Raw genomic sequence first — 26,245 nt, forward strand, 5'->3', positions numbered from 1 at the left:
GCTGGGTATAAAGTTCCTCTCCATCACCAACTGCCTTACCCTCTGAAAGGCACCTCAGCCTCCAACCTGGCCAAGCTCCAACTCTTCTGCTGTGAATCACACTGGTTACCTATAAAAGCAAGTATAGACTTTAAGACCCTCTCCATCGCCAACTGCTGCATCTACAGGGAAGCCCCCCTCTACCTAAATGAGATCATCACAAGGAATCAACAGAAGCTGCTGCTTCGGTCCTCGATCATTGCGCTCAACACTCCTTGCTTGAAACGTGTCCAAGATGGCGGAACAAGCTTTAGGGTCACTGCACCCACCTTTAGGAATACCCTGCCACCGGCTATAGGGAACAAACCATCCCATACTACATTCAAGAGACTACTAAAAACGGGACTTTTCGACAGATATGACTACGCGTATGCATCAAGCCGCACCTCGTCAGCACCACACTTTCAAACTCTTACCCATGTTTGCCAAATGTATTATATTTACCTATCTCCACTTACTCTGTACAAACACTGGGATACCTCCGGGTTTGTGTGTTACAAAAATGTTATAAATAAATATATTTACAATCTATGACTATAAAACAAGTTACATCACTAGGGTAAACAAAATTATGATGGATACGTGTTGGAGAGTATTTTTTGTTTACACTTTCCGAGGCATAAGACATAATAAGGAAAGCATTACAACACCCACCGGCCATAATGTTCACCGTTAAATGACAGCCTGCCCATAAAGTTCCCAAAAAATTGGCTTGTCACTGGAATCTTGGAATAAGACCGCTGGTTGAGTGAATCCTTAAACACTGAAATGAAAGTCAAGTAACCCTTTACCATGCCTGCATATAGCCCATTTTGAGACCAGGAAACCGACATTTGAAGATGATTAATAAGAAAATGGTCTAGATACTGTCCATTTAACTATTCCTTTGTCCTCTCCCATGTGCTTGTATGCACTTCCTCAGTGCATGATTGTTTCGCTGCAAGAATGATCTCAACATAACTTTCTGAGCCTCCAAAAATATAACTGGGCTCCTTAGATTTAGGTGAAGACTTCTAACCCATTCCTGTGGAAGGAGGTCTAAAGGAGTGCAATGGCTCAGCTGCAACAGGTTCAAATGTTAGTTCTGCAGGATGAAACGCAATGTTTTTTAAAATGAAATGTGAAATGTATAAAAGTGCAAAAAATATTAATCCAGTAACAAGCCTGTTGCATTACCCACTTGTGAGGGATTGCTGTGGAGGGGGATACCTTGACACTTTGGTTATCGGTTAAGCAAGCCGATCAACCTGGTGATAGCCCTATTGGGCAAAGTTTCTCCCCCTTGCTATGCCCTAGTGTAGATCCCATGCACCTGAATTCAACCTTTTCTGCTGAGATGATCTGCATTTATGTGCTCTTTCCCCTAATCTCAGAACCAGATTTCTATGGATCTGTGGGAGAGAGACTTGGAGTCAATTCAACCGTGCTACTTGGTATAATGCATAACAGTGTTATTGTTTTTCAATATCAGACTCGTAACCTGCACTGGGATGAGAAAACCCCTAACATGAGTGTGGAGTGCCTAGCTCCAGTTGGTCAATTTATAAATTAATCTCTGGTTGATGGACTAATCTCTCAAATGCATCCCAAAAAAAAGCAGGCACATGTCGGGCCATAGAGTCATTTCCTAGATATGCTTGCAATGTCCACCCCTTGATGCTTCACATTGAATTGGCAAGAATCCACTTCCTTGTCCTGAAAAATACTTCCATTAAGAGTGAATAGCCCAAAGAGATGACATTGTCATCTTGGAAAAAGACTCAATGAAAATGCAAGATGCCATGAACATAAAGAGCCTCTGAAAGCTGATAGTCTCCTGAGAAGGCTGAGGCCAGGAGATGTTTATCGTCTAATTAATGTACTGAATCATGTCTGGGGAAGGATGGGTGGGTTTAGTGGGAGTTGACCCTTTATTTGCATACAGAACTGCAGTCTCTGCAGTGAGGGTCGGGGGAAAGAAAGGGAGGCTCATAAGGACCTGTCTGTGTAAAATAGAGCACATGGTAGGGGATTGCCTTTGCTTTTAATGCCAAGTCAGCGTTCAGGGTCAGTCTACCAAGTAGAGGAAATATGTATCTGTGACTCCTCAAATGAGCATATGCTGTGGCTAAAACCATGGTCAACTCTCACAGCCTTGTAGTCTGACTGTGGTACTTGCGAATAAGGATATCAACATGTACCTCCATCAGGTCTGTGTAAGCAAGCTAGCCTTCCAAAGATTAATTCTGCTAAATCTGAGCTAGTGTTGAATTTCTTTTTGTGTAAGGAGTTACTCAGAAATCTGTCTAGGATGGGGCGTAGACTTTGTGTTGAGGCCAGAACACATTTGCAGTGCCCTCTGTTCTCTTTAGTTGAAGGGAACTTTCTCTGTTGCCCATTTAAAGATGAAAGGGCGCCTGGCCCTGACGGCATTACCAACGCCGACCTCAAGCAACATCCCAATGATTTGGGGCATTCTATCCCCGAGGACCTAAAAAGTGCATAACCACAAGATCAATTCCGGAATCATGGAGGCGTGCTATCAAAGTGCCAATTTTCAAAAAAGGGACGAAATATAACCCTAAGAACTACAGGCCAATCGACTGATTAGACGTAACTGATAAAATCTTTGGATCAATGGTATTGAATCTTTTTCAGGCATGGGTAAAAACAGCAGGATGTGCCGACCCTTTTCAAACACACTTCGTGAAGAATGTTGGTACAATAGCCAACATCCTACTCCTAAGCGTTCTGAAGGGAAAGGTGATGGAGGGGAAACCAAAGATCTACCTCACTTTCATTGACCTGGTCCAGGCTTTTGACAAGGTCATTAGAGAAACCATATGGCTAAAGCTGGCAACCCAAAAGTGCCCCTTAGATAGCCCTAAACCAATCCAAGCTCTATATACAGAAACATCAATGAGAGCAGGTCTAAACCGCTCATGTCTACTATCGGCTGGAATCCAAACATCTAGAGGAGTAAAGCAGGACTGCCCACTCGCGCAAGCCCTTTTCAACGCTTACCTGGCAGACTATCAGCATCATGAGAAAAGCCTTCGCTCGTTTCCTCCAGCAATAGGAGGGATTAAAATCCTGAGACTCCTGTACGCTGACGACCTGATTCTGGTGGATCAGACCGCAATCGGTTTACAATGGCAACTTGAAAGCCTGACAAATTACATCAAAGCCAATAACCTAGAAATTAATAAAGGAAAATCCAAGATCATGACCACAGAAAAACCCACAAAGAAATCTCAGAAGTCACAATGGTACCTAGAAGGCGCACCTATAGAACAGGTGAAATACTTTAAGTATCTCGGTGTAACTTTAAGCAATAGCATAGTGGAAATGTCCTTTTTGAAAAGATTAAAAAACTGGCTACGCAAATTAGAGCAGTAGCATTACGGACGCTTTTCAATCATTCCAGAAGTAGATTTCTACAAAGCCGAAGTAATCCGTTCTTTAACCCATAGATTTGAAGCTATGCCATTCATGCCAGATAAAATCTGGCCAAAATTAGAAGGGTACTTTTGGTGGCGAGTCATGAACCTTCCATCATCAGCTCCACTAGCATTGATCCAACGAGAATTGAGTCTATGCTCATTGCAAGCAGCAGCAGCACGAAACAGTTTAATGCTGTACAGAAAGATCCTACTACCTACCAGATCGGAAATCTTTAATATCATCAATACAGAGCTCGTGAGAGGAAACAACAAACTGCTGAAGAATTGGGTGAAGAAAAATGAAACAACAGTCAAACAGATCGGTTGCTCTGAAGAGGACCTTGTAATGAACCCCAATAAAAGTGAGAAAAAAGCCATAGTAAAACATTTCTTCCAGAAGTTGGAGATGAATTGGTTACCTCGATCGGAGATCAGGACTGAAGGGAAGCCATGTAGTTTTACAATACCATTCAGGAATACCTTGGCTAAAGTGGGTGCGTCAGGGAGGCCTTTGAGTGGGAAAAAATGCGCCATCTTAGAGAATAAGTCCACTACCACCAGGATGGTGTTAAATCCTTGACTAGGAGGCAGGTCAGTAATGAAGTCGAGGGAAAGAGTGTGCCAGGGAGTGGGTGGAATGTCTAAAGGTTGTAAAAGAACGGATGGTTTTTGTTTCTGCCACTTGTTTTGCGCACAGACTCCGCAGGACAGAACATACTGAATGACATCTTTGCGCCAGGCTGGCCACCAGAAGTTTTGTTTTACCTTGGCCAGAGTCTTGGTGATTCCTGGGTGCCCTTCGATCAGGGAATCATGGTAACTAGCAACAATCTGTTGTTGTAAGTCTTTGGCGGGTACGTACAACCGATCCTTAAAAAAAAGTAAATGATCTTTAATGGAATATTGTTCCCCTTGTGCTTGCCAGGCGAGGAGGGTGTCTGGGTTCATAGTTTGTTGAATCCTGTTCTTAAGTTCAGCTTGGGTTAAGACCGTAGTGAGACCCAAGATTTTATCTTCCCGTATGATGGGGACTGGATCTGGAGTAGTATATACCAGGTCATCAGTGCCTGTGCGAGAGAGTGCGTCAGCTTTTCCATTCTTGACCCCTGGTCGAAAAGTGATGACATAGTGGTATTCGGCGAAGAAATGGGCCCACCGCAATTGCCGTGATGACTGGGCTTTGGCTGATTTAAGATATTGCAGGTTTCGGTGATCTGTGATAACTGTGATGGTGTGTCTGGCCCCCAAAAGGTAATGCAGCCAGGCCTTAAAGGCGGACTTGATCGGCAAAAGTTCCCTATCCGTGATGGCATAATTCATCTCCGGGAGGGAAAATTTCTTCGACCAAAAGGCCACTGGATGTAGCTGGCCTGTTACTGGGTCTCTTTGCGAGAGGACAGCTCCCATTGCTATGCTGGAAGCGTCTGTCTCCACGATATAGGGGAGATCGGTGCGAGGATGTCGCAGGATTGGCGCAGAGGTAAATCTTTTCTTGAGGTCCTGAAAGGCTCTTTCTGCTTCTTCTGTCCAACCAAATTTTTTATTATTTTTTCTTAACAAGGTGGTGATCGGGTGTACAACCTGTGAGAAATCTGGTATGAACCAGCGGTAGAAATTCGCAAAGCCCAACATGCTTTGTACCCCTTTTACGGATGTTGGTGATGGCCATTTCAAAACCGCGTCCACCTTATGCAGGTCCATTCTGATGCCTCCCGGTGTAAGAATAAAACCCAGAAACTCAACTTCGGTGACGTGGAAAAAACACTTTTCCAGTTTTGCATATAAACGATGTTCCCGGAGCTTGGAGAGGATTGAATGGACATGCTTGACGTGATCCTGTTTTGAAGTTGAGTACACTATGATATCATCTATGTACACTAGGGTGCAGACATCTATTAACTCTCTCAAAACGTCATTCATAAAATACTGAAACGCTGCAGGGGCGTTGCATAACCCAAAGGGCATGACTTGATATTCGAACAACCCATATTTGGTGAAGAAAGCAGTTTTCCATTCGTCTCCGCTTCTGACCCGCACCAGGTGGTATGCTCCTCGAAGGTCCAGTTTGGTGTAAATCTGGGCATCTTTGACCTGGTCCAACATCTCAGGGATGAGGGGCAAGGGGTAACGGTTCTTTACAGTGATCTGGTTTAATGCGCGATAGTCAATACAGGTTCTTAGGTCCCCTTCTTTTTTCGGTACGAAGAACAAAGGACTGGCTGCAGGGGACTTGGATGTGCGGATTAATCCGTTTGCGAGGTACTGGTCTAAATAGGCCTTCAGATGAAGGTTTTCGGGTTACGTGAGAGCGTAAATCCTGCCACAAGGAACCTGAGCACCGGAAAAAAGGTCGATCTGGCAGTCATAGGGCCTGTGCGGGGGTAGCGTGTTCGCTTGGTCCTTCTGGAATACATCCTGGAAGTCTTGGTATTCTTCAGGCAAGGTACTAGTCACTCCCAAACTTGCCACTTCTGGAGTCGTAGAGATACTAAAAGCGGGTTTTGGTCCTTGGTAATAACAGGCTGGAGAGCAGTTGCTGGTAAAGGTTAATTTTCTTGCCCGCCAGTCAATCAAAGGGTTGTGAGCGATTAACCATGGCATCCCTAGTATAAGCCGGAATTGAGGTGCCTTGATGAGATCGAACGAAATAAGCTCTCGGTGTCCATCCTGGCACAGCAAGGTTATTTCAGCTGTGCGCTGGGTTAAGGGTCCGGAAGCGATTTCAGTTCCATCCACTGTGGTTACCTTGTCTGTAGTCAGCTTGGAACATAGGGGAAGCCCCATCTCTGCAGCTAAATCCTGATCTATATAGTTCCCAACTGCTCCGCTGTCGATGTATGCTTCAATGGCATGCATTCTTGACGACCGTTGGTTATTGATTAAGAACACCGGAATTGCAAAGTGTGAGGTTGGTGGCTCATTTCCCTTACTCGACAAACTGACCTCTACGTCTACCGAGCTAAGCAGTTTCCCGACTGACACTCCTTCTCTTCATCCTTTTCGGTGGTTCCAACGACCTTCCTCTGAGGTTTTACTGGGCAGTCCTTCAGGAAATGCCCTGACTTTCTGCAGTACAGACATAGTTGTAGTTGCCTCCTTTTATCTCGTTCTAGTTTTGTTAGAGGGGGCCTTAACCCTCCGATTTGCATGGGTTCCACATTATTCTCTTGTAGTCAAGGTGCATTGTCTCTAGGCCTAGCATACACTGGCCATAGGTCCATTTTCGAACGGTCTGCCTTTCGATCTTGCAACCAGTGGTCCAGTTGCACTACCAAGTCTATGAATTCTGAACAATCCCTGGGAGGGTCAACCACTTGAGCTAGGACGTCTTTTAGTTCGCCTCGTAGGCCTCGGTGAAACAGCGTGGTTCTATTTTTCTTTCAGGGCACCTCGCTTCAGCAACCAATCGGTTGAAAGTGGCGGTATACGTTAGTAGGTCCTGATTCCCCTGTCTGAGGGAAAGGAGTTCATTATCCACAGCTTGTTCTCGGGTATGGCGAGCAAAGAGTTTTTCCATCTCCCTCTGGAAGTTCCCAAAGTTATGTAATAAAGGGTCATCATGGGATACCAACGGTACCGACCAATCTGCGGCACTGCCACTTAGGTATGATAAAACAAAAGCTACCTGGGCTTGGTCATTTGGGAATGCTCCCGGCCTGCAAAGAAAATGGAGGCGACATTGATTCATGAAAGTTGCATATTTTCGTGGATCTCCAGCAAACCTCTCCGGTGGTGCCAAAGGAACTGTACCTGGTAACACGACTTGTACCGGAGGTGAGGCTGTGGTTGACATGCTAGGATTTTGCATCGGTGGGTTGCTCCCAGGTAGAGGCGTCTGACCCGCTTGGGATTGCAAGACTTGCCTGCTAATGTCTTCGGTACGCTCTTTAGCCACCAATAAGTCTCTCCGAAGAGCGTTAGTCTCCTGTCTGGCCGAGTGAACCTCGGCATGAAGCTCTCCCAACAATTGGGCCAATTGGTCTAATTCTGATGTTTCCATGGCGCCCAGGTGGATAGGTTTGGTTGACTTTGCATTCTGTTACGCTCACCTGGTATCCACGGGGACGCCACCCAGCTGCCGGGACTCTGGTACCCCTCTTGGTCACTCCCTGGATTTATCAGCGGGGAAGTTCTGCCTGGAAAACAGGTGGGCAATGTTCAAGTCTGGGCAACAGGGGTAAGAGCCTCCCAACACCCGGTATGCCCGCGCCCCCTCCCGGACCTTTCCTCACCTTGTTTTGGGTTTTGGCGTGCTCTCCGTCCTGCCTTCTTGGCAGGGGTGCGTTGTCCTCTGTGGGCGAATGCGATCTAGTTACTTCACTGATGCTGCCCTTTTAGAGTCTCTCAGGTAGGTCTTATTACTGTATACTGTAAGCCTTTCCTTGATTTACTAATGTCTTTTTTCTCTCTTTAGGTGCGCGGAAGACCGCTGTGGAACGTTGGCTGGTTTTGGACTCACTGGCGAGTGATGGTGTTTCGAGAGCGCCTTGATGCGGTAGGTGAGTGCTTGCGCAGCGCTATGATGATGTCTTGCCTTGCTAACCTGTTGTCTTTTGCTCCCGCAGGTTGTGGTGTTCACTGGAGCAAGGAGTTCCAGAGCGGTGCTGATCGAGGGGTGACTTGAGGTAAGCTCCAGCTCAAATGTATTGTCTAATGTCTCTTTTCTCTCTTGCAGGTTCGACGATCCAGGAGGCACGCTGTTCCTTGGATGCTGCTCGCAGGAGCAGTGGAAAGCTAACGGTGGAATCTCAGGTGAGCTGCTGCTAATAATGATGTCCTTTTGTCCTTTCAGGTGCAGTTCATCCGAGGTTTGCAGATGCTGCAGAACACAGTGAGCATCACGTTGCTGGATCTCAAAGTAACGCGAAGCGTGTTCTTCCAATCGGGTGTGGTTTAAATAGCCTCAAGAAAAATAGTCCAGGAAAAGGAGTCCCTAGGCTACCACACCCAAAACACTATACCGCATAGCATGGTTCCCAGGAGCCAAGCTATGTGGATGCCTCCATGTTGACTGGCATTGAAAAAGTTGTCCCCAGCACCAAGCACAAGTCTCATTAAGTATGAGCCTGGCGCCAAAGGCGCCAGGACTTGCCCCAAGAGGGCCTTGGCCAAGGATGCCTAAACTTGTTGGGGGCCTGAACTGAGACCCCTCCTGGCCATGGGCCTGCCCGGGGGGTTCAAGGAAATGGGTTGTGACATTGGGTGACCGCCAAAATAATATGCGTCAGCTCCGCCAGTCTTACGCTCCACATTAGAAAACCAGAAAAACTTGTCAGAAGACCAGTTTAATGGCATGGGAATTCAGTGGAAGCACCAAAGCCACTGGTCCTTTGCAGATTCACATACAGACCCACGTCTGTATATAAAGGTAGAACAAGATCCCATACTCTGCATCATCATTGTCACTTTGATCATTCCAAGGCATCACTAAGGAAAATAGGAGGGATGCATTGTGTTGTTAGTGTCATAAACAGCTGAACATGCGTCTATGGCACCTCTCTGCAAAAGGGACATCAGGCTCTGCATGCAAAACACAGGGATGTTTTCTGATTGTTTTAAATAGGAGGGACAGAGCTGACAAAACAAGTCTGGAATGTCGCTGGCATTTGGGCAGAAGTGGATGCAGAATTCATGGAGGTTCTGGCAGAAAATATGGCGATGTGTGCAGTGTCAGTAAAAGCACAGCCACTGCCATGAGCAGGCAAATGACACTGAGTCAGGTAAAGCAGCTTTGGGGAGTCAGCTGGGCCTACTGGACGGGAAGAGTAAGGCTGTGATGCCAAATTAACTCCACACAATGTTGGATCTGTTTGCCTCTCGCACAGGGCCTTTTTGAGCCACAACATGTAAAATATTGTATTCAAAAAGTTCCTCCATCTGAGCTCGAGTGGAAGAGTAAGGATAGAAGATGGCCTCCGGCTTGTGTCTGGATGAAGGTATTAACTTGGATTTGGTGCTTTTTATTATTTTTCTCAGAATGGCAGTGATCTGAGTCAGAGTTTCAGCTGCTACAACATTGGTAACTGCTATCGGCTGGCGATTCAAAAGTTTCTGGATCCAGTGTCACACCTGTGGATATTATAAAAATATGAACTTGAATGTTTGTGCATACCTTTGACTGTACGGAGGAATTATTAAATACAATCCAGCTCTGGACACAGGCTAAAAAGAGGATGCCCTTAGGACGCCACACGCATCTGACTAACCTATCGTTTGAATGTTTTCTACTCAAGAGGAAGGGCCAGCAAATCAGGAAAAGCAACATGAAACATTTCTTAAGTTGTTCTTTGTTGTTGTTGTGTATTTGCTTCAAAAGTGGCTTGTGCCAAGGCGATTTACAAAAATGTATGAAAGGGCACAATAAAATTATATGATGACGCTCAATCAACAAACAGGATACAAGGAAGAATAAAGAATACCAACAGAAAGAAATTAATTGATGATCTGGATAAATAGTTCAAATGCAAGATAATGAAAAATTATGCTTAGTTGCAAAACAGAAATCAAACCACGCCCCAAACAAAAGTAGCAATGTTGGGGGGAGGAAGAGGCAAGTTTAAAAAATGAGAAGCATATTAAAAGTCCAACATAGTCAAGAGACAACAATCACAGACACAGGAAACAACTTCAGATGATAAAAATAGCTCCAGCTGGTAAACCTGAGCAACAAAACATGGATGTAAAAGTCCAAACTCACAGTTTAAGAAACACTGATATCCTTGGGCACGCTGGTCACTCTCTTGTGTGGATGGCACAGAAGATGAAGTCCTCAAAAAGCCCGACCAGGTAGGTCACACACGCCTCCTGGAGAGCCAAAACGGGTGACCTCAGGCTATGCAGGTCTGCCTTAAACTCATTTGTGATTTTCCCACACCAGGAACATGAACGGCAGCTTCCGAATGACCAGCCCAGTGGATTTCTGATAGCGCCAGTTCTCAGAGCGACAGCAATGAGGTTTCTTGATGCAGCTCAAGGCAAGGGCACTCTAGCAGGCAACTTTGGTAACCAATCACCATCTGACAGCACGGGCCATGGCAGTGATGCGAGAGCTGCCACATTCAGCTTCAGGCCAGCTGTCACTATGGCCCTTGCTGCTCCACCCAACGCAGCTCCAATCCAGCTGTCTCCAATTCTTGAGTATTACAGAATAAGTTACTGAGTGTAACGAATCTACACGTACTTTCACACTTGCTCTTTTACATGACAATCCCAGAACACCTCTAGTGCTTTTTCCCAAAACAATGTTGCAAAACAGGATTTCCAAGACAAGATAGCCTAATGCTGTTTCCAACAATTAAATCAAGATCCAGCTGTTCGTGTGTGATGCGCATGGTGAGTACTCCCTTGCTTCTGATGTGTTCATCAAAATTTCTCCTCAAGACTCATTAATTTATAAGATGCTTCAAAGTGAATCAAATACCAACTGGTGCCTTTTCAACAGTTCTTCATGGCACTATAGGACTCCCTTTAGAAGCTCAAGGAGTTGTAAAGACAGATGTATGCACTCATGTCATTCCTAATCATGAAGGGGCATACTTGTTATAAAATAACACCAAGCAGTGGAGCAAACTGCAACGGTTATGACTTGTGCATCTGGTGAAACGTCTACTTTGCCACAAGCTAGGGGCTCGAGCCTACAAAAGAAAGAGTCATGAAATAAAAAGTAAAAATAATACTAAGTGGAATTGTAAACCAGGCCTTCGCTAATGGACAACAAGCCAACAGTGAAGTCGTCCCATGATCCAACCCAAAAAAGTAAAAAAAGCAATTAGCACCCTAGCAACAGCAGTGCATTTCTAAACCAAATACTTAATAAACAAGTAAATAAGCATAAAATATGATCCATATAATGCAAACGTGTACTCTCTTCAATTCAGTACCACAACTACCTTTTAATACAGACCTTTTATGGCCAATGGCCCCCTATCGGTCAATGCTTTACAACAACACCGCTAAGAAACACTCAAAATTATTGGTTCCCAAGATATTGTAAAAGATGTTGCATGCATGATGAAAGTGACCAGAGTGAAGAGATTAAGTAATCTCACCAACAATAAAGAATAACTTTTTCATTAAAACATTGCCTTCATGAAGAAATAGTACATAGATGCCCTAGTTCAGGGAAAACTATGAAAATTGTGACTTGGGAAATATTATGTACTTTTCCCGGATAAGGATGAAAGAACCTTATGTCTTATTCGCTTTGCTTTTGATGTCATGCTATGAAAATTGTCCTCTTTACCCAGTTTGTCTAATGACTCCACACTGAAGCTGTAGTGGTGGTTCCCTTTCTTCCCTCGGTCTTGAAGGCATCCTTTTCCCCATTTCAAATCTTCTTCATTCCTTCTCACAAACTTCTCCAAGTCATAGCTTGTCCTGTGTTTTCTGCCATCATCCACCCAAAACCTTTGTCTTTCGTGCTCTTTCTCATGAAATCTTAGCTCTTTGTCGCTATCATTTTGAAACCTGTACAAAAAGGTGAAAATATTTGTATTCCATTTCATGAAAAACACGTTATTTTTGTGTTTTGTCTCGAGCATGCAACAATGGATCACTTTTTCAAGCAAAATGATATGTGGTGAGAGAGTCTTGTTTTGCTTGATTTGCTAGAAGCATTATTGAATCATGTTGCAGGTTTCATCACTTTTTCTTAGCTGGCTACATTAAATAACTCGTGTGTTTACCTTGTATTGTCTCGAGGGGAGGAGTTTTTTTAATGCTAGATTTCATGCTGTCACCCTCCACTAGTATAGCGTGTACATGCGCATACATTTGATGTACATCTACTTATGCGGTCGGCATTTTACACATGGGTTAAAATACAATCAAATGTGAAGACAGATCGTTTTCCATAATTGAATCTCAAATAAAAGCATGCGTAGAAGGCCTTGTAAGAGATCCACACTAATGGCCAAATTACTTAAAGTACTCTTCCCTCATCTGGGGTCAACAATGTTCTAGTTTTTCTCAAAAGTGCCCTTAAATCAAGAGGGGAGCCCACAACGGTAAGCAAAGATGCTGCATACAGAGGGCTTTACTGGTCCAAATAAATAGGCCGGTGCAGCCAAAGAAAAGAGGTATTATTAATGGTAAACACCATGTGAATTAGGAATAAAAAAATAAAACCTGGTCCACATGGAAATGGAAGAGGAGCTCCTGGAGGAAACCCTCTTCAATTTCCTAGACATCTTTGGGAATGTAATGACAAGAGGCTGGATGTTGCATATAAGACCTGCAGGGCACAGCGTTGAGAACATGTCAGGTGGTGTTGGGGAGAAGGCAGTGGCAAAAGAGGTAGAGGGAGAGCAGACAAATCGAGGCATGGGAAGAAGGTGCCAGTCAGCTAGAGCAATCGTAAGCTTTTATAGGGAAATAAAACCTGTGTTCCAGAGCTCCGGGAAGGCTGGAGCCTGATACCGGATGGTAATATTTTAGCTATGCTGAACTTACAATTCCAAATATCACGCAGACAAGAATTCAAGAGTGGAAGAGAGGGAAGACGTGGTCAAGGAGAAATGAGGGAGATTCTTATACACTGTGACAAGGAAGACTGCACTCAGTGGAATCAAGATCACTTGTGAGTAATAGGGTCTTTAATACTGCATTTGTTTTTATCATTACAGTTCATACACAAGAGGAAACCATAAATGCTTCTGGGCAATGTGTTAGATTGGAAAAGCTAACCAGATGGAGTAATGGAACACTTTATCTGGGAAACGTTCATGTTTTAAGTTGAAGATGGTTCTCTAGTTGACAGAGAGGTTTGGGCAATGAATCATACAAGTGAGTTAGACAGAATGGCCTCCTGGATAGCAAAGGCCTATCACCTGTTGGTGGAGTCCTAAAATTACAGATACTGAAGAGCCAATCAGAAGGAGGAACAAAAAGAATGATTTTGTATATAGACCTGAACTCTATTGTGCATAGAGGGCCTCAGGGTCACTGCCTGTAAGGGTTTACAGACATGCAGATTTCTTTTCAGTTGATCGTCTGGCAACTCGGAAGCCAGAAAAATGTGCGCAGGGTTCCCGGAGATTATTTCACAAAGCGGGACTCCCATAACCAAATATGCTGCTGCATAATAAAGGTGCTGCGGTCAGTGATTGATCATTTATTTTGGAATTTCAGCATACAGAAGAAATCAGCAAAGACACAATATTATAGCAAAAGAGGAAGCCAAACTTGTAAGACTGTGAGTTGGAAATAGCAGGAGCTGGAAGCCTATGTACGTTTTAGTAGATTGAGTTTGCTATCCAGTTGTACTCTCAGGATCCTAAGACAGCAACTGTGGTTGGTGGGAGTCCAAGTACATCTGACCAACATTCCAACGAACAGCACATGAATTCCGCTCAGGTGACCAGAAGCTCAGTTTTCCCAACATCAACTTGAAAAATGTAGTCTGTATCCAGTGGTGAGCTGATATTATGCATTTGAGCAAGGTAGCCGCAGCAGGGGTGCTCAACTGATCTCAAAGAGATCCCAGACACCTTTGTGTCATCTGCATAGTTTCAAAAATACTAAAGAATTAGATTTGTGTTTCTGACTGAAGAACTCCTCCCTTACCTGGAAATCATCAACAGCTCCCTCACTCAAGACACCTTCCTATCGATCCTCAAGACCATACAAATCTTCCCACTTCTCAAGAAACAAACACAGGACCCCGACGACCTCAGAAACTACCACACCATCACCCGTTTTACCTTCCTACATAAGATCCATGAGAAGGCAGTAGCCACAGAACTCCTCCAACACATCGACACCAGCATCCTCTTTCAAACCTGGCTTCAGACTCAGATGCAGCATAGAAACAACTACCAACAAGGTGACTGAAGATGCCCTTAACGCCCTTGACTATGGCCATGCTTGCCTCCTGTTTCTCCTCGACCACTCAGCTGCGTTAAACACAGTAGAACACCAGACACTCACTGACATTCAGCATTGCTGCATAGGCATCAGCTAGACACTGCTCAGCAGGTTCAAAGTCTACCTCACTAACTGCCACCAATTCATTCAAATGGATTCCTATAGACTTCCAACTCAACTCATCACCTGTGGAGGCCTGCAAGGATCCATCCTCTCCCCCTTGATCTTCAAACGTTGCATCAAACTGCTCAAATCCTCCTGGCTCCACACAACATTCAAATTCACCAATATGCAAGCGACACACGGCTCTACCTCAAGATATCCTCCATTGAACACATCTACAGACTCAAGACCTGCTTCACATATATCTAGTCCTGGATGATGAGTGCTTACCTGAAGCTCAACCCCTCCAATACTGAATTTGTACTGCTGAGCAACACCAGTGAACACCCTGATATCCAGACCTGACTCTCCACTAAGACCCTCGAGCGATTGACACCCCAGCTGCCCATCTGGGCCAAGTCCCTTCTGTTCTACATCCCTCCTACAAGGATCACAAACCAAGAAAGACCCACACGGCTTGACACCAACTTTCACTGCTGTGGAAAATCAATCGAAACAACTTCAGATTGCCTGTTCCAACCTTGGTCCTCCCCCACCAGGATATTGGCAATGCCCTCTTGAATGGCCTTCCAGAGACCATGCGGGTACCGCTGAGATGTGTCCTACAGGCCACAGCATGACTCATATCTGTATTAAGTAATGGAGTTGGATCTCCTCGCGGTCGCGAGGTCGGAGGGAGATCCAACTCCCTGACTTAATACAGAGACAGGGCATTAACCGGAGATTAGCAATGCTTTCAAGAATCACCATGTTCATATGATATGGAAGTAAAGTGAACAGGAATGATTTAATCAGTGTCTGGTTTTGAAAAAGGCTCAGGGCCGAAACACATGTTACCTAAGGACACACATTTTTAAATTTTCAGCCGCAAATCTGCAGAATAACATATGCATAAATGAATAAACGTGTAAGTATAACTTAACATCACTTATTGCTGATTCAATTTCGTGCTGGCACAGCTTGAAGAATACCAAGGTCCTTAATAAAAATACTAGAGCCCAAAGAGTAACCATGAAGGATCCTACAAGTTAGAGGGAAGGGTTTACGACAGAGTAGCAAAACACTGCAAGTGGGCAGTCAAGGAAGATGATATCTATTTAAGGGATGGCTAATGTAAGGAAGGCATGGTATCAAACAGTGAAGACAGACACACGTGATCACAGTTCAAGAGTGTTTATTGAACTTCAATGGGTTTGTAGAAAGCCTATATAAGCCTAAATCTAAAGATGGGAGCAAGCTAAGACCATCAGATAATAATAACGCAGTCCTAGTGGAGTCTGTCAAAATAAAAGGGCCTATACTAATAAACCTACTGCCAATCTAAATACAAAATAGTGTGGGATAACAATGTATGCAAAAGAAAAGTGTTTAAGAAATGATATGTCAGGATAGTTGAGCAGTTGGCTTCCCTTCCCCACGTTTTTAACACAGGGCAAGGCGGCATGTGCAGGCTTCAAACACACTCTGGTTTCTTGGCCACGAGGTAACAGTTCAACACATCGGCATCAGGGCCTTGCGCCAAAGTCTCTCTCTCAATGACAGTCTGTTATTGCAGAGTGCCTGATGTAACTAACAAAACACAAATGTTCTTTTCCTTTGTCCGGGTCTTTCATATTCATAAGTTCAAAACTGGTCTCCCTCCTTCGGGCTCAGACCACGGGTCCCCCTTTTACGGGCCAGATCCCTTCTCCACAATGTTCACAATTTGGTCTCCTTCGTTCGGGCTCGGACCATGGATCCCCCTCGTTTGGGCTCCAATCCCTTTTCCACAATGTTCATAACTTGGCTTCCCTCGTTTGGGCTCGAACCATGGATCCCTGTCGTTCAGGCTCAGATCTCTTTTGGTACCAGAATCGAAGACTGTCGAATGGGCGATGGGTTTTACCTAAACCGTCGCAGGATCTCTTCGATTCACTTAACACAATTTACACTTCACATCAATGTTCTACTTTCGTTTCTCTTGCCAGGATACCATACAGAGATCTTCGACTGAGCACATTCACAGTGCCTGACTACTCTGTCAATGGTATTGTATCTTTCCTTTTAATGTTCAAATATTCACCAGCAATTTAGCTTCACTCGTGTCTTTCATCACACACATTTAACAATGTTCATTTTCACAATGTCGCTGCTTGCAATCTTGACTTCAACACAGACCGGTCTGGCATTGGTCTCCCCAACTTACTGGCTGTGTTGTTCTCTGTCGCTTCTTTGTTCATGGAGCCAAGGACGATACCACAGCATCTGCTGCACCTCCCCGCCTTGGCCAGTTATGCGGGAGGACCCTGCGTCTCTCAGACACACAATGCAGGATTCTTCAGCCTGGTTTCCTGGTCTTATGTTTTCTGCCTTGAAGGTTTTTTTAAAGTAGCGGCTTCCTGACAAAAAGGTCAAGGATATTGCCCCTCTCACAAACCTTGTCCCTGGCTGTCTGTCTCCCTTGGTTCAACTGCCGACTCGAAACTGTATTACCGTCGTGTGTTTTGCCTCGCTTAAGAGTGTGCTCTTGTGCTCCGCCTTTTATCCGTGTGGGAAGGTGTAATGGAAGTCAGGTGTGAGTGATTGTCGATAACTGCCTGACCTTACCTGACCATAGTATTGGTACATGTCAGGTACATGGCTCGGGTGTGAGTCTGTTATCTCCCAGAGCGGGTTGTCCATGTAAAAGTGCTCATGCAGGAAAAGGGGGGGCAGTGCTGAGTTTCTAAATATGCCATCGGATAGGATGGAGTAAAGGAGTTACAGGGAAGAGAGGAATACCGCGTCTCACCATCCGGTGTCCCACTCCAACTCCCTGAAAACGCCTCACCCAGGTGATCCTCCCGCACTGGTCCCCCCGCAGGAACTGGATCCAAAAGCGATGACCATGTCCTGGCCACCTGAATGACAGATCCCTGTGTACTAGGGGGCAAGACACCTTCTGGTTTCTCACACTAATCATGTCCATACTTTCAAATGACAAGGAAAGATCTAACAATAGGACAGCTGATACACTGTGCTCATCAGCCATTTGCTAGAGCACACTGGACGTTCAATCAACACAGATTGTGTGCCTCTCCCCAAACGGAACGTAGCTTAGTAGGGATCCGAGAGACAATTGCATTCTATATACTGCTCTACTAGCTAGTAACCACTTTTTTCAAACAGTTGAGCAGGACAGGGGAAATTTTCCACATCACTGGGATGCAGCGGGAGGTTAATCGAAAGTAGTGTGAACACCGCTTAAATACATTTGGTAGCGGTGTGCCCTTGTATATGGAAGAGCTACTGACAGTTTGATGCATTCAGCCACAGTCTCTAGAATTTGTTTCAGGTATCTTCGTGCCCAAGCATTTTCAACAGAGCATGAGGGTAGACCCTCCATTATCAAGGATATTGTTTTGACTAGTAAAACAGGAATACATCTGGATAAAGTAATGATGAAATCAGAAGAGCCAAAATCAGATGATCCTACATCTGTGTGGAAGTAGGCCCAGTGGACCCACGCAATTGACGTAGCAGATGACATTGATTCCTGAGCGAAGTGCTAGAGATTATTTCCCTAATTTCCAGAGTTTTATGGGAAACTCATGTTTAACAGAGGTTCTACAAGGGCGATTATAGAGAGCTTCAAAAAAAGGGATAAGAAATATTGTTAATTATTTTAAAAATGGCCTTCAGTAGGTCTTTTTGCCATGCAATGAGATATTCATAGAGTTTGTGTTTATCAGGAAATTTTTATGATCAACCAAGTTATGATAATGCCTGCAACAGCATTCCAGGAATTACAGGTTCAGCATCCGCTGTTTCTCTTTCATTAATTCATAAGTGAACCAGGGGTGGCCTTTACGGTCATTCAGCAATTTATTTACTTTCATGGGAAGATTACCATCTTTGGCAGTGAAAGTAGAAATAACTACACCAGAACTACTTGCCATTGAGGAAGGCTGAAAAATATTATTTAAAATATTGAAACACAGAGACCGCTAGGGGGCGCGGAGCATGAAGGACCTGTGAGCTCGCGCTCCGTCAACACCGCAGGGCCTAGTGCGCTTTTAGGATCCCCGGCCGGGAATTCTAAGCGGCCCTTGAGGAGACCCTAGTCCTGGGACTGAGCCCCACCCGCCGAGCAGCCCAAGAAGCCAGCCTCCCCCAGCGCTACCCCGGAGAGAGCCACTGTGAGGAGGAGAGACATAGCCCGCCTAGCGTGACCGGCGTTCAAGGCTGGGGAGACACTTTTGTGCCCTTTTCGGGTGGGCGCTCCGGAGGTCCACAGGAGCCGCCGACGGGGCAAGAATCACCACCCCCGGCATATACCAAAATAGCGAGGTAGCCGGACGTTGGGGAAGGCACCCCCACTACCGTTGCCTGGAGGGAGACACCAGGCGCCAGCATCTAGCACCCAGGACCCCCGCGACGCGGAGAGAAAAGTCAAGGCCGTCCCGGACCTAAAGCGGCCCCCCTGGCCAGAGAAGATGGGCCCACCCCGCGCCGTTTCAGGCGCTCCTCGTCTGTCCCCCGCGTGAGCGCCCAGGTGCCCGGACCACGGAGAACCCAGAGAAAGCTGTCCCAGGAGGGCTGCGCACATGAGGAGACCCGCTCCAACTGATCCCGGCCTCACGGAGGGGCCCAACCAGACGCCAATACAAGGTGAGGAGCTGGAGGGGGGAAAGCGAGTTGTTGTCGTAGTGGTCGCTCGAGTCCCCCCCCTCCTGCCCTCAACCCAACCGCTCAGCTTCACACGGCGCACGGACGGTGGGGCCCAGTGGGGAGACAGCGAGGTGAAGGAGCGCGGAAGTGGAGGCGGCAGGGGAGAAGTACAATACCGGACGCCCAGGCTTTGGTGTCTTACCAGGGCCCTTGACCACAGAATTCCCTTGGTGTCCCGGAGTTAACACTGCCTAAAGCCTCGACTTGAGCCTTTGGATCTATACCGGGGGAACCGACACAGAGACACCGCCTCCTGGGTGCCAGGCCTGGCCTCGATCCTGGAGCAGACCCCACTCCCTGGAGCGATCAGCTCCCTGCAGCAGTTTCGCCGTCGGCCCCCACCCCATTCCGAGGCCCCCGGAGCCACTATGCCAGCCGCAGGGGACCCACCCCCAACCCCACTCACTAAGGACGACCTCAAAGATATCCTCCAAGAGATTAAGGCGATCAGCACAGATATACAAGCCTCCATTGTAGACCTGAAGGGGAGAGTGGAAACCTTGGAAGACAAAATGGAGGGGATGGAAAACAATGATCTCCAGGCAGACCTCCTAGACATGAAGTATGAGGCCAGGCTGACAGACCTGAAAATGAGAGAGGAGGACATTATTCTCAAGATGGACGATTTAGAGAACAGGGAATGTCGAAACAACCTGCGCATTATGGGGGTGTCCCAGGAGAGAGGGGAAACACCTGCGGATGTGGGGAGAAAAGTTCAGGGCCTGATTAATCAACAATTTGCACTGGAGGGGGGCAAGGAGGTCCAGCTAGAAAGGGCGGACCGAGGTAGAATGGGCGCCGGAGGTGGCCCAAGGTCCATCGTTGTGAGGTTTCTCAGCTACAGGGAGAAAATGGAAGTCTTGGAGAAGGCAAAAAGGCTGGGGAGTTTCGTCTTTGAAGGTGACACCATTAAGATATATCAAGATCTATGTGCTCTAACGCTCACATGTAGGTGAGAATGCCGCCCACTCACACAGTGGCTAACAAGCCAGGACATGAGATACAGATGGTCCTTCCCGTTCGCCCTATCCTTCGAACGAGCGGGGGTGGATTACAGAGTGATAAGCGGCAACGAGGCTACACAAGTCCTACAGTGCTCAAGAGAGACCTTCCGGAGGAGCGAGTAGGAGCAGGAACACAGCCTACAACAGAAGCTGATAGGGGACCGGTGGGCCCCTGGTCGACGAAGAAGAAAACAAAGGGCAGGAGAAAATTTAAAAAACCCAACACCCCTTCGCCGGAAGCGGAAGGTGACTGACGGAACGAGAACGAGTGGCTGGGACGTATCAGGACTCTAGCGACACAACCCCGGCCGGGGACAAGATCTTCAACTAGGAGAACTGCAGTGCACAATCATGCTTTTGCCCTGGCGGCTTTCCTGTTGGCAGGCGTCACAAACAGGGGGGGAGGAGGGAGAGGGGAGGACGGGTTGGGGGAAGAAGGAATTCTCGGGCTCTCCTCGGATCCAGCATTAATGGGGGACGGGGCAGCCCACGCCGAATCAGGAAACTATTGAACACCATGCATAGGGGTAATGGTAGGCAGTGAAAGAAAGGGCCGGGTCGAGACAATCAGACTTTGTTCACTCAACGTCAAAGGACTTAACTCCCCAACCAAGCGCTCCCTCCTGGGGCGAGAAATGAAGAACGCAGGGGCAGATGTCCTCTTCGTACAGGAGACCAGATAGGTGAGGGTTGAGGAGAGGGCCATCCCTGGGTCACACGTGGGCCAAGTGTTCTGGGCGTCCAGCACCACCAAGAAAGCCAGTTTGGGATCCTGCTCCACAGGTACCAAAAGCTAACTGAGGTTTCTCACTGGGAGAGGATGGGAGGGTTCTGGTAGTGTCCGGTAATCTCCACAATTCCAGGGTCTCCCTAGTATCCATATACTGCCCCAACGTAGGTCAGAAGGAATTTATGCAAGAGGTTATGGGAGAGGTGATGTCCAGGGTGGAAGGTCTACTGATATTGGGTGGAGACCTCAACACGTGGGCTGACCGGGATTTAGACCATAACAGGGGGGTTACTCGACCAGGTAGTGCGGGGGGAGGTCAGGGATGGGGCCTCAGTGACCTGATGTGGGAAAAGGGGCTGGTGGACATCTGGAGGGAACGCCACCCGAGGGCAAAGGGGTACACATTTTATTCAGCAGCCCACGGAACTAGGACAAGAATATATTATCTCTTCATAGGCCACCAATTCATGAGTAGAATAGACGCGTGTGATATTCGTCCCATCAGTTGGTCAGACCACGATATGGTCTGGTCAGACCTAAGCATCTCCGGTCTAAGGGCCAGGGAATCCCTGTGGAAGTGCAACAATTTTCTATTGAGGGATACTGTCTTTAGAGAAGAAATGTCATCAGCAATTAGAGAATTCTTCAAGCTAAATGACACGGGCGAAGTGGCACAGGAAACTGTATGGGAGGCGGCGAAGGCAACCTGGAGGGGTAAGCTGATAAGTGAAGGCGCCTCCAAAAAAAGGGTACGGACCCTCCTAGCTCACAGGGTGAGGTCAGACATACTCGCCCTAGAAAGATCTGAGGGGAAGGCTGAAGGAGAGAAAGAGAGAGACCTAGCCTTGGCGAGAGAGAAGAGACAGGAACTCAGGGACCTAGAATTGGGCAAAATAGTAGCCGGACTCCAACACCTGCGTCAGAGATACTACGAAAAAGGGAATGAGGCCATGCTGGCGGCCAAACTCCGAGGCCAGAGAGCGGACAGGTGGGTCCAACGAATTGGTAATGATACAGAGGAGGAGAGTACAGACCCGGAAGGCATAGCAGAGAAATTTGCTAGTTTCTATGAGACCCTATATGGGAGGGAGGAAGAAGTGGAGAGGGAGGCGCGGGAGGTATACCTTGAGGGGGTCTCTCTCCCGACTCTGGGAACGCTGGGGTCCGCAGCCCTCGATGCCCCCATAACAGAGGAGGAGGAAAGCCATTTCGGGCCTGAAGGTGGGAAGGGCCCTGGGGTAGGATGGATTCACCGCAGGCTTCTATGAGACCTTCTCGGGCCTACTTGCGGGCTTCCTAGTGGGCCTATTTTCGAACATAATGAAGATAGGGAAGGCTCCACCGTCATTTGGTAAAGCACTGATCACTGTGATCCCGAAGGAAGGGAAGGACCCAGCGGACTGCCGCTCTTATAGACCCATCTCCCTCCTTAATGTGGATGCAAAGCTATTCACGAGGATTATAGCAACGAGGCTGGACGGCCATATGTGTCTTACTCTAAACTCCTAACCCAGGTCGGGGATCCTTTGTTCGCTACTTTGGTGGGCTTCTGCCAAGAAGCCCTCCTTTCGGCGCCTCTGAGTCTGGGGTGGGTCTGTTGTTTGGGAGGGGGAGTAGAACCCCTGGACAGAGTTGCCGCAGCAACTCAGGTCACACTCTAACCTGATAGGATGGAGGGTCTCCCGCCAAGAAGACCACTCCACTGTGTGAGTGACAGCTAGGCTGTATGAATGGGTCTCTTTCTGCATAAAAGCAGGGTCCTGAGGACTGGAAGAGCAAGACGTCGCCACTGGAACTACGGAACCGAAGGGAAGAGAAGCCACAGACATCTTCAGCATCTACACCACCGGTGAAGCCCTGCCGGATCGTCTCACCACTTTTCTTCCACACGACGAGAGGAGATCTTCATCGAAAGAGCCTTCTTCCCTTGAGCTGGTGGGAACAACCAGTTCACCCATCGCTTCCCCGGACCTGCCTTGGTCGAATCGACAGTGCCCAGCACTTGGAGACCGGATAGCCAGGCAGCTATCGACCCGGGCCGCGATTAAAAGGAGCGTACCTTTTAAACTTCTTTTGGCTGCACCGCGGTTGGTTTGATCACTGGGTAGTGCAGTGTCTCGAACCTTCCTCCACGACAAGAGCCTCCCTTCCTCTGCTGGACCCCTCGACCTGTAGGAACTACCAGGAACAACCGCCACTGCAGAAGCCACTTCTTCACGTTTAAGGTACATTGTTCCGCCAGGCCTCCCTTTCCCCGTGGTAGCCCTAAAGGAGTTTTAAATCCTTTATCTACTTGTTGGGTTGGCTGCCCTCTCTCTTAACAATGTCTTTCACCTCGCATCTACCTTTTCAATATTTGTTTACCAAAGACTTGACTGCAGCTACAAGAAGATTTTTGCTCCTAAGCTCTTGGTCCTGTACCACTGACGCTGGCTCAGGCCTATTGACTGTGGCTGATTTGTTAGATCTGCTCTCACTAGATTGATTTTCAATGGGAAATGTGTTGATGCACCTGAATCTTCTAAACCCCTCTTCCTTCCTACTGTCTTAACTTGTGGAGTGCCATTTTGCTCAGTTTTCATTCACTTATCATTCTGCTAAAGTGTTACTGTGCATTACTTGTTCACAAAACTTCAGGGAACTTTTTCTAGGGGGTGTCTGAAGATATTTCGGTTTAACTTGTGCTTTCCCTCTCTTTCGTTAAATTGATAGAGTGCCATTTTTAGTTGGTTTTCACTGTGCCGTTTTGCTCAGTTTTCACTCTACTGAAAACTTGTCTACAATTGAATAGGGAGCTGTATATACTTTTCCTTGACTGAACTTAACTTGCTTTATTAACTGTGATTCATGTCTTGAACTAGATGTGTATAAAATAAATATATATTCTCTTTTTGATACAAAGCTTTGGTCAGTGTTTCCTTGTTCCATAGTACTGTACTACCCATTGTGTCAACCCTGAATACTGCTCATCTCCCTCTTGAGATATGTCCGACTGCTCAGCCACAGCTACCAACTAAATCTTTGTGGTACAGACTGATACCAAAGGGGATTTATTGCTCTCACCTGTAGTCCTAATCCTGGGTAGTGTTCCCTGAGGGAACTGCATGGGATTCTGCCTAACAACCATGGAAAGTATCCAGGGAGTAATGCTTGACAAAGTTGTCGATAGAAGACCATGTTGAAGCATCACAAATGTTTTTAATAGGAGCTTCCCGTTGTAGGGCTGTGGATGTAGCCACCCCCCCTGGTGGAGTGAGCACGCAAACCCCCAGGAGGGTCCTTAACAGCCAATCAGTAACATTCAGCAATGGTGAGGATAATCCACCTGGACAAGGTCTGTTTGGTAACAGCCTGGTCCAATCGTTGTCCAGTGTATCCCACAAAACGTTGGTTATCCACTCTGATGCTGGACAACCTAGAAATATAAAAGCTCAAAGCTCTCCTAGGGTCCAGCCTATGGAGTCTCTCCTCTTCCTTACCAGGATGAGGAGGAGGATAGAAAGCAGGAAGTACCACCTTCTGGCTCAAATGAAACTCAGACACTATCTTAGGTAGGAAGGAAGGACGTACCCTCAGTACAACCCTATCCCTGTGGAACACATTAAAGGGTGGCTAATTCGAAAGTGCCTGCAACTAGCTCACTCTGCGAGCAGATGTAACTGCAATCAAGAAAACTGTCTTGAAGGTCAAAAGACTCAAAGGACAAGAGTGCAAAGGTTCAAACAGAGCACCCATCAAGAATTTCAAGACTATATTCAGATCCCAAACTGGCACCAGAATAGGGGACGTCGGGAACACATTTGTGAGCCCTTTTAGAAACTGGGTAATCAAAGGAATATTAAAATAAGAACATTCTTCAGATGAGCGCTTGAAAATAGATATCGCTGCCAGGTACCCACTTGAAGACCCTTGTCGGCCAAAGAAAGCAAGAATGAAAGAACCATCAGAATGGAACATTGAAAAGGATCGACATTGTTTCCTCTGCACCAGTCGCAAAACTTACGCCAAAGGCAACGGTACAGGGATTTGGTTGCCGGATGCCTGGCCGAAAGCAACACCTCCATCACGTCATCTGGGAGGTCCCAATCCTTATATCTCAACCTTCCAGAAACCATGATTGAAGGTTGAGAGTCTTGACCTGTGGATGGAGAACCCAACCTCCCTTGCGCGAGAAACGATCTTCTCTGTGGGGAAGACGACGTGGAGGACAGATGGACATCTCTAGAAGGTCCGGGTACCACACTCTCCTGGCCCAATCTGGAGCAATTAAGATCATGTGGGACCCGAACCTCCGCAACCTCCTTAGAACCTGGGGAATGACGGGACCGGAGGAACGACGGGCTCCCGCGCCCTACAAAGGAGGGCCCCTCGGCGGGGGACCCCTAGCGCAGAAAAAACTTATGTAATAATGGATAATAAAAGTTAAGGAATAAATAAATAATAAATGAAGGGAAAAAAAATATATATATAAATATACTCAAATAAAAAAAATAATAATAAACTAAGGGAGTTACGCCATTGCTTACAAGCGAGGCCCCTCCTGGAAGGGATCATGATGGCCGGGCAAGGCCCAACACGCCCCCCCGGTCGGAGGGGGGGCCTCCTAAAAAGGAACGACACGGTCAAGGGAAGACCTTTTTCCGACACACCGCTGTAGGAACAGTTGGCCCTCCTGCAAGGGAGTACGAAACAGTGGAGCAGCAACCTGCAAGGAACGCCGTCACGCAGGGGTGACGGTCGGGGACGGTGATCCCCAACGAATCATCACGCCACTGGTGTAGTCCGGAGGGCCAGCGTGTCTGTTGCGAATGGAATGAATGAGGGTAGAGTAACCGGGTAGTATGAACGGCGCCCAGGAGTATTAGACTCAGGGGAGGCCCACGTTAATGGGGAGGGTTAGGGGGCTTGGAAGACCTTCCAACTCCAAAAGTGGGTGAGGGAAATGGGAAGTGCATCGTTGGAAACAAAAATGGAGAGCAACAATGAAGTCTGCAAGGGGGGGGGGGTGGTGAATTGAAAGATTGCACAGTAAACGGGGCTCCGGCAAGTAGGTTGGAAACTGAGGGGAAGGGGGCCCATGGGAGATTAGGGGTTGTTGAGGGGGGGGTTCAAGAGAAGTGGGGCAATTTTTCTCCCACTCATCCCACTGGTCATGCCTCTCATTTGGGTTGGAAGGGGGTTGGGCTCCGTGGGAGGATGGTAGCCGGGAAGGAGTGAGAGTCTGAATGATTGCCTGGGGGAGGAGGGGCATTGGGAGCAACGAGGGCCGTCGACGTGCCCCCCAATGAGGGTGTCGGCGCTAAGGCGTACAGAAGTGGGAATGACCAATCAACAACAAACGCGTCCCATAAAGCTCTTCTCAGAGGAAATTCCCT

At 47.1% G+C, this 26,245-nt stretch overlaps 1 protein-coding gene across 2 annotated transcripts in view; it reads right to left on the bottom strand.

Annotated features, from left to right (window-relative positions):
• Nucleotides 1-26,245, bottom strand: part of UPF3A (UPF3A regulator of nonsense mediated mRNA decay) — an 819,005-nt gene that overhangs the window by 92,939 nt on the left and 699,821 nt on the right. The window contains exon 9 of one of the 2 annotated variants that reach the window (XM_069637114.1): nt 11,704-11,927. The exons of the other annotated variant lie outside the window; for it this stretch is intronic. Within the exon in view, the coding sequence (XP_069493215.1) occupies nt 11,704-11,927 (224 nt within the window). The remainder of the gene's footprint in view (nt 1-11,703; nt 11,928-26,245) is intronic. 2 annotated transcript variants of the gene reach the window in all.

This window comes from Ambystoma mexicanum, chromosome 7p (genome assembly GCF_040938575.1).
Source record: "Ambystoma mexicanum isolate Mex_15411 chromosome 7p, UKY_AmexF1_1, whole genome shotgun sequence".
In the NCBI taxonomy this organism is placed as follows: Eukaryota; Metazoa; Chordata; class Amphibia; order Caudata; family Ambystomatidae; genus Ambystoma; species Ambystoma mexicanum.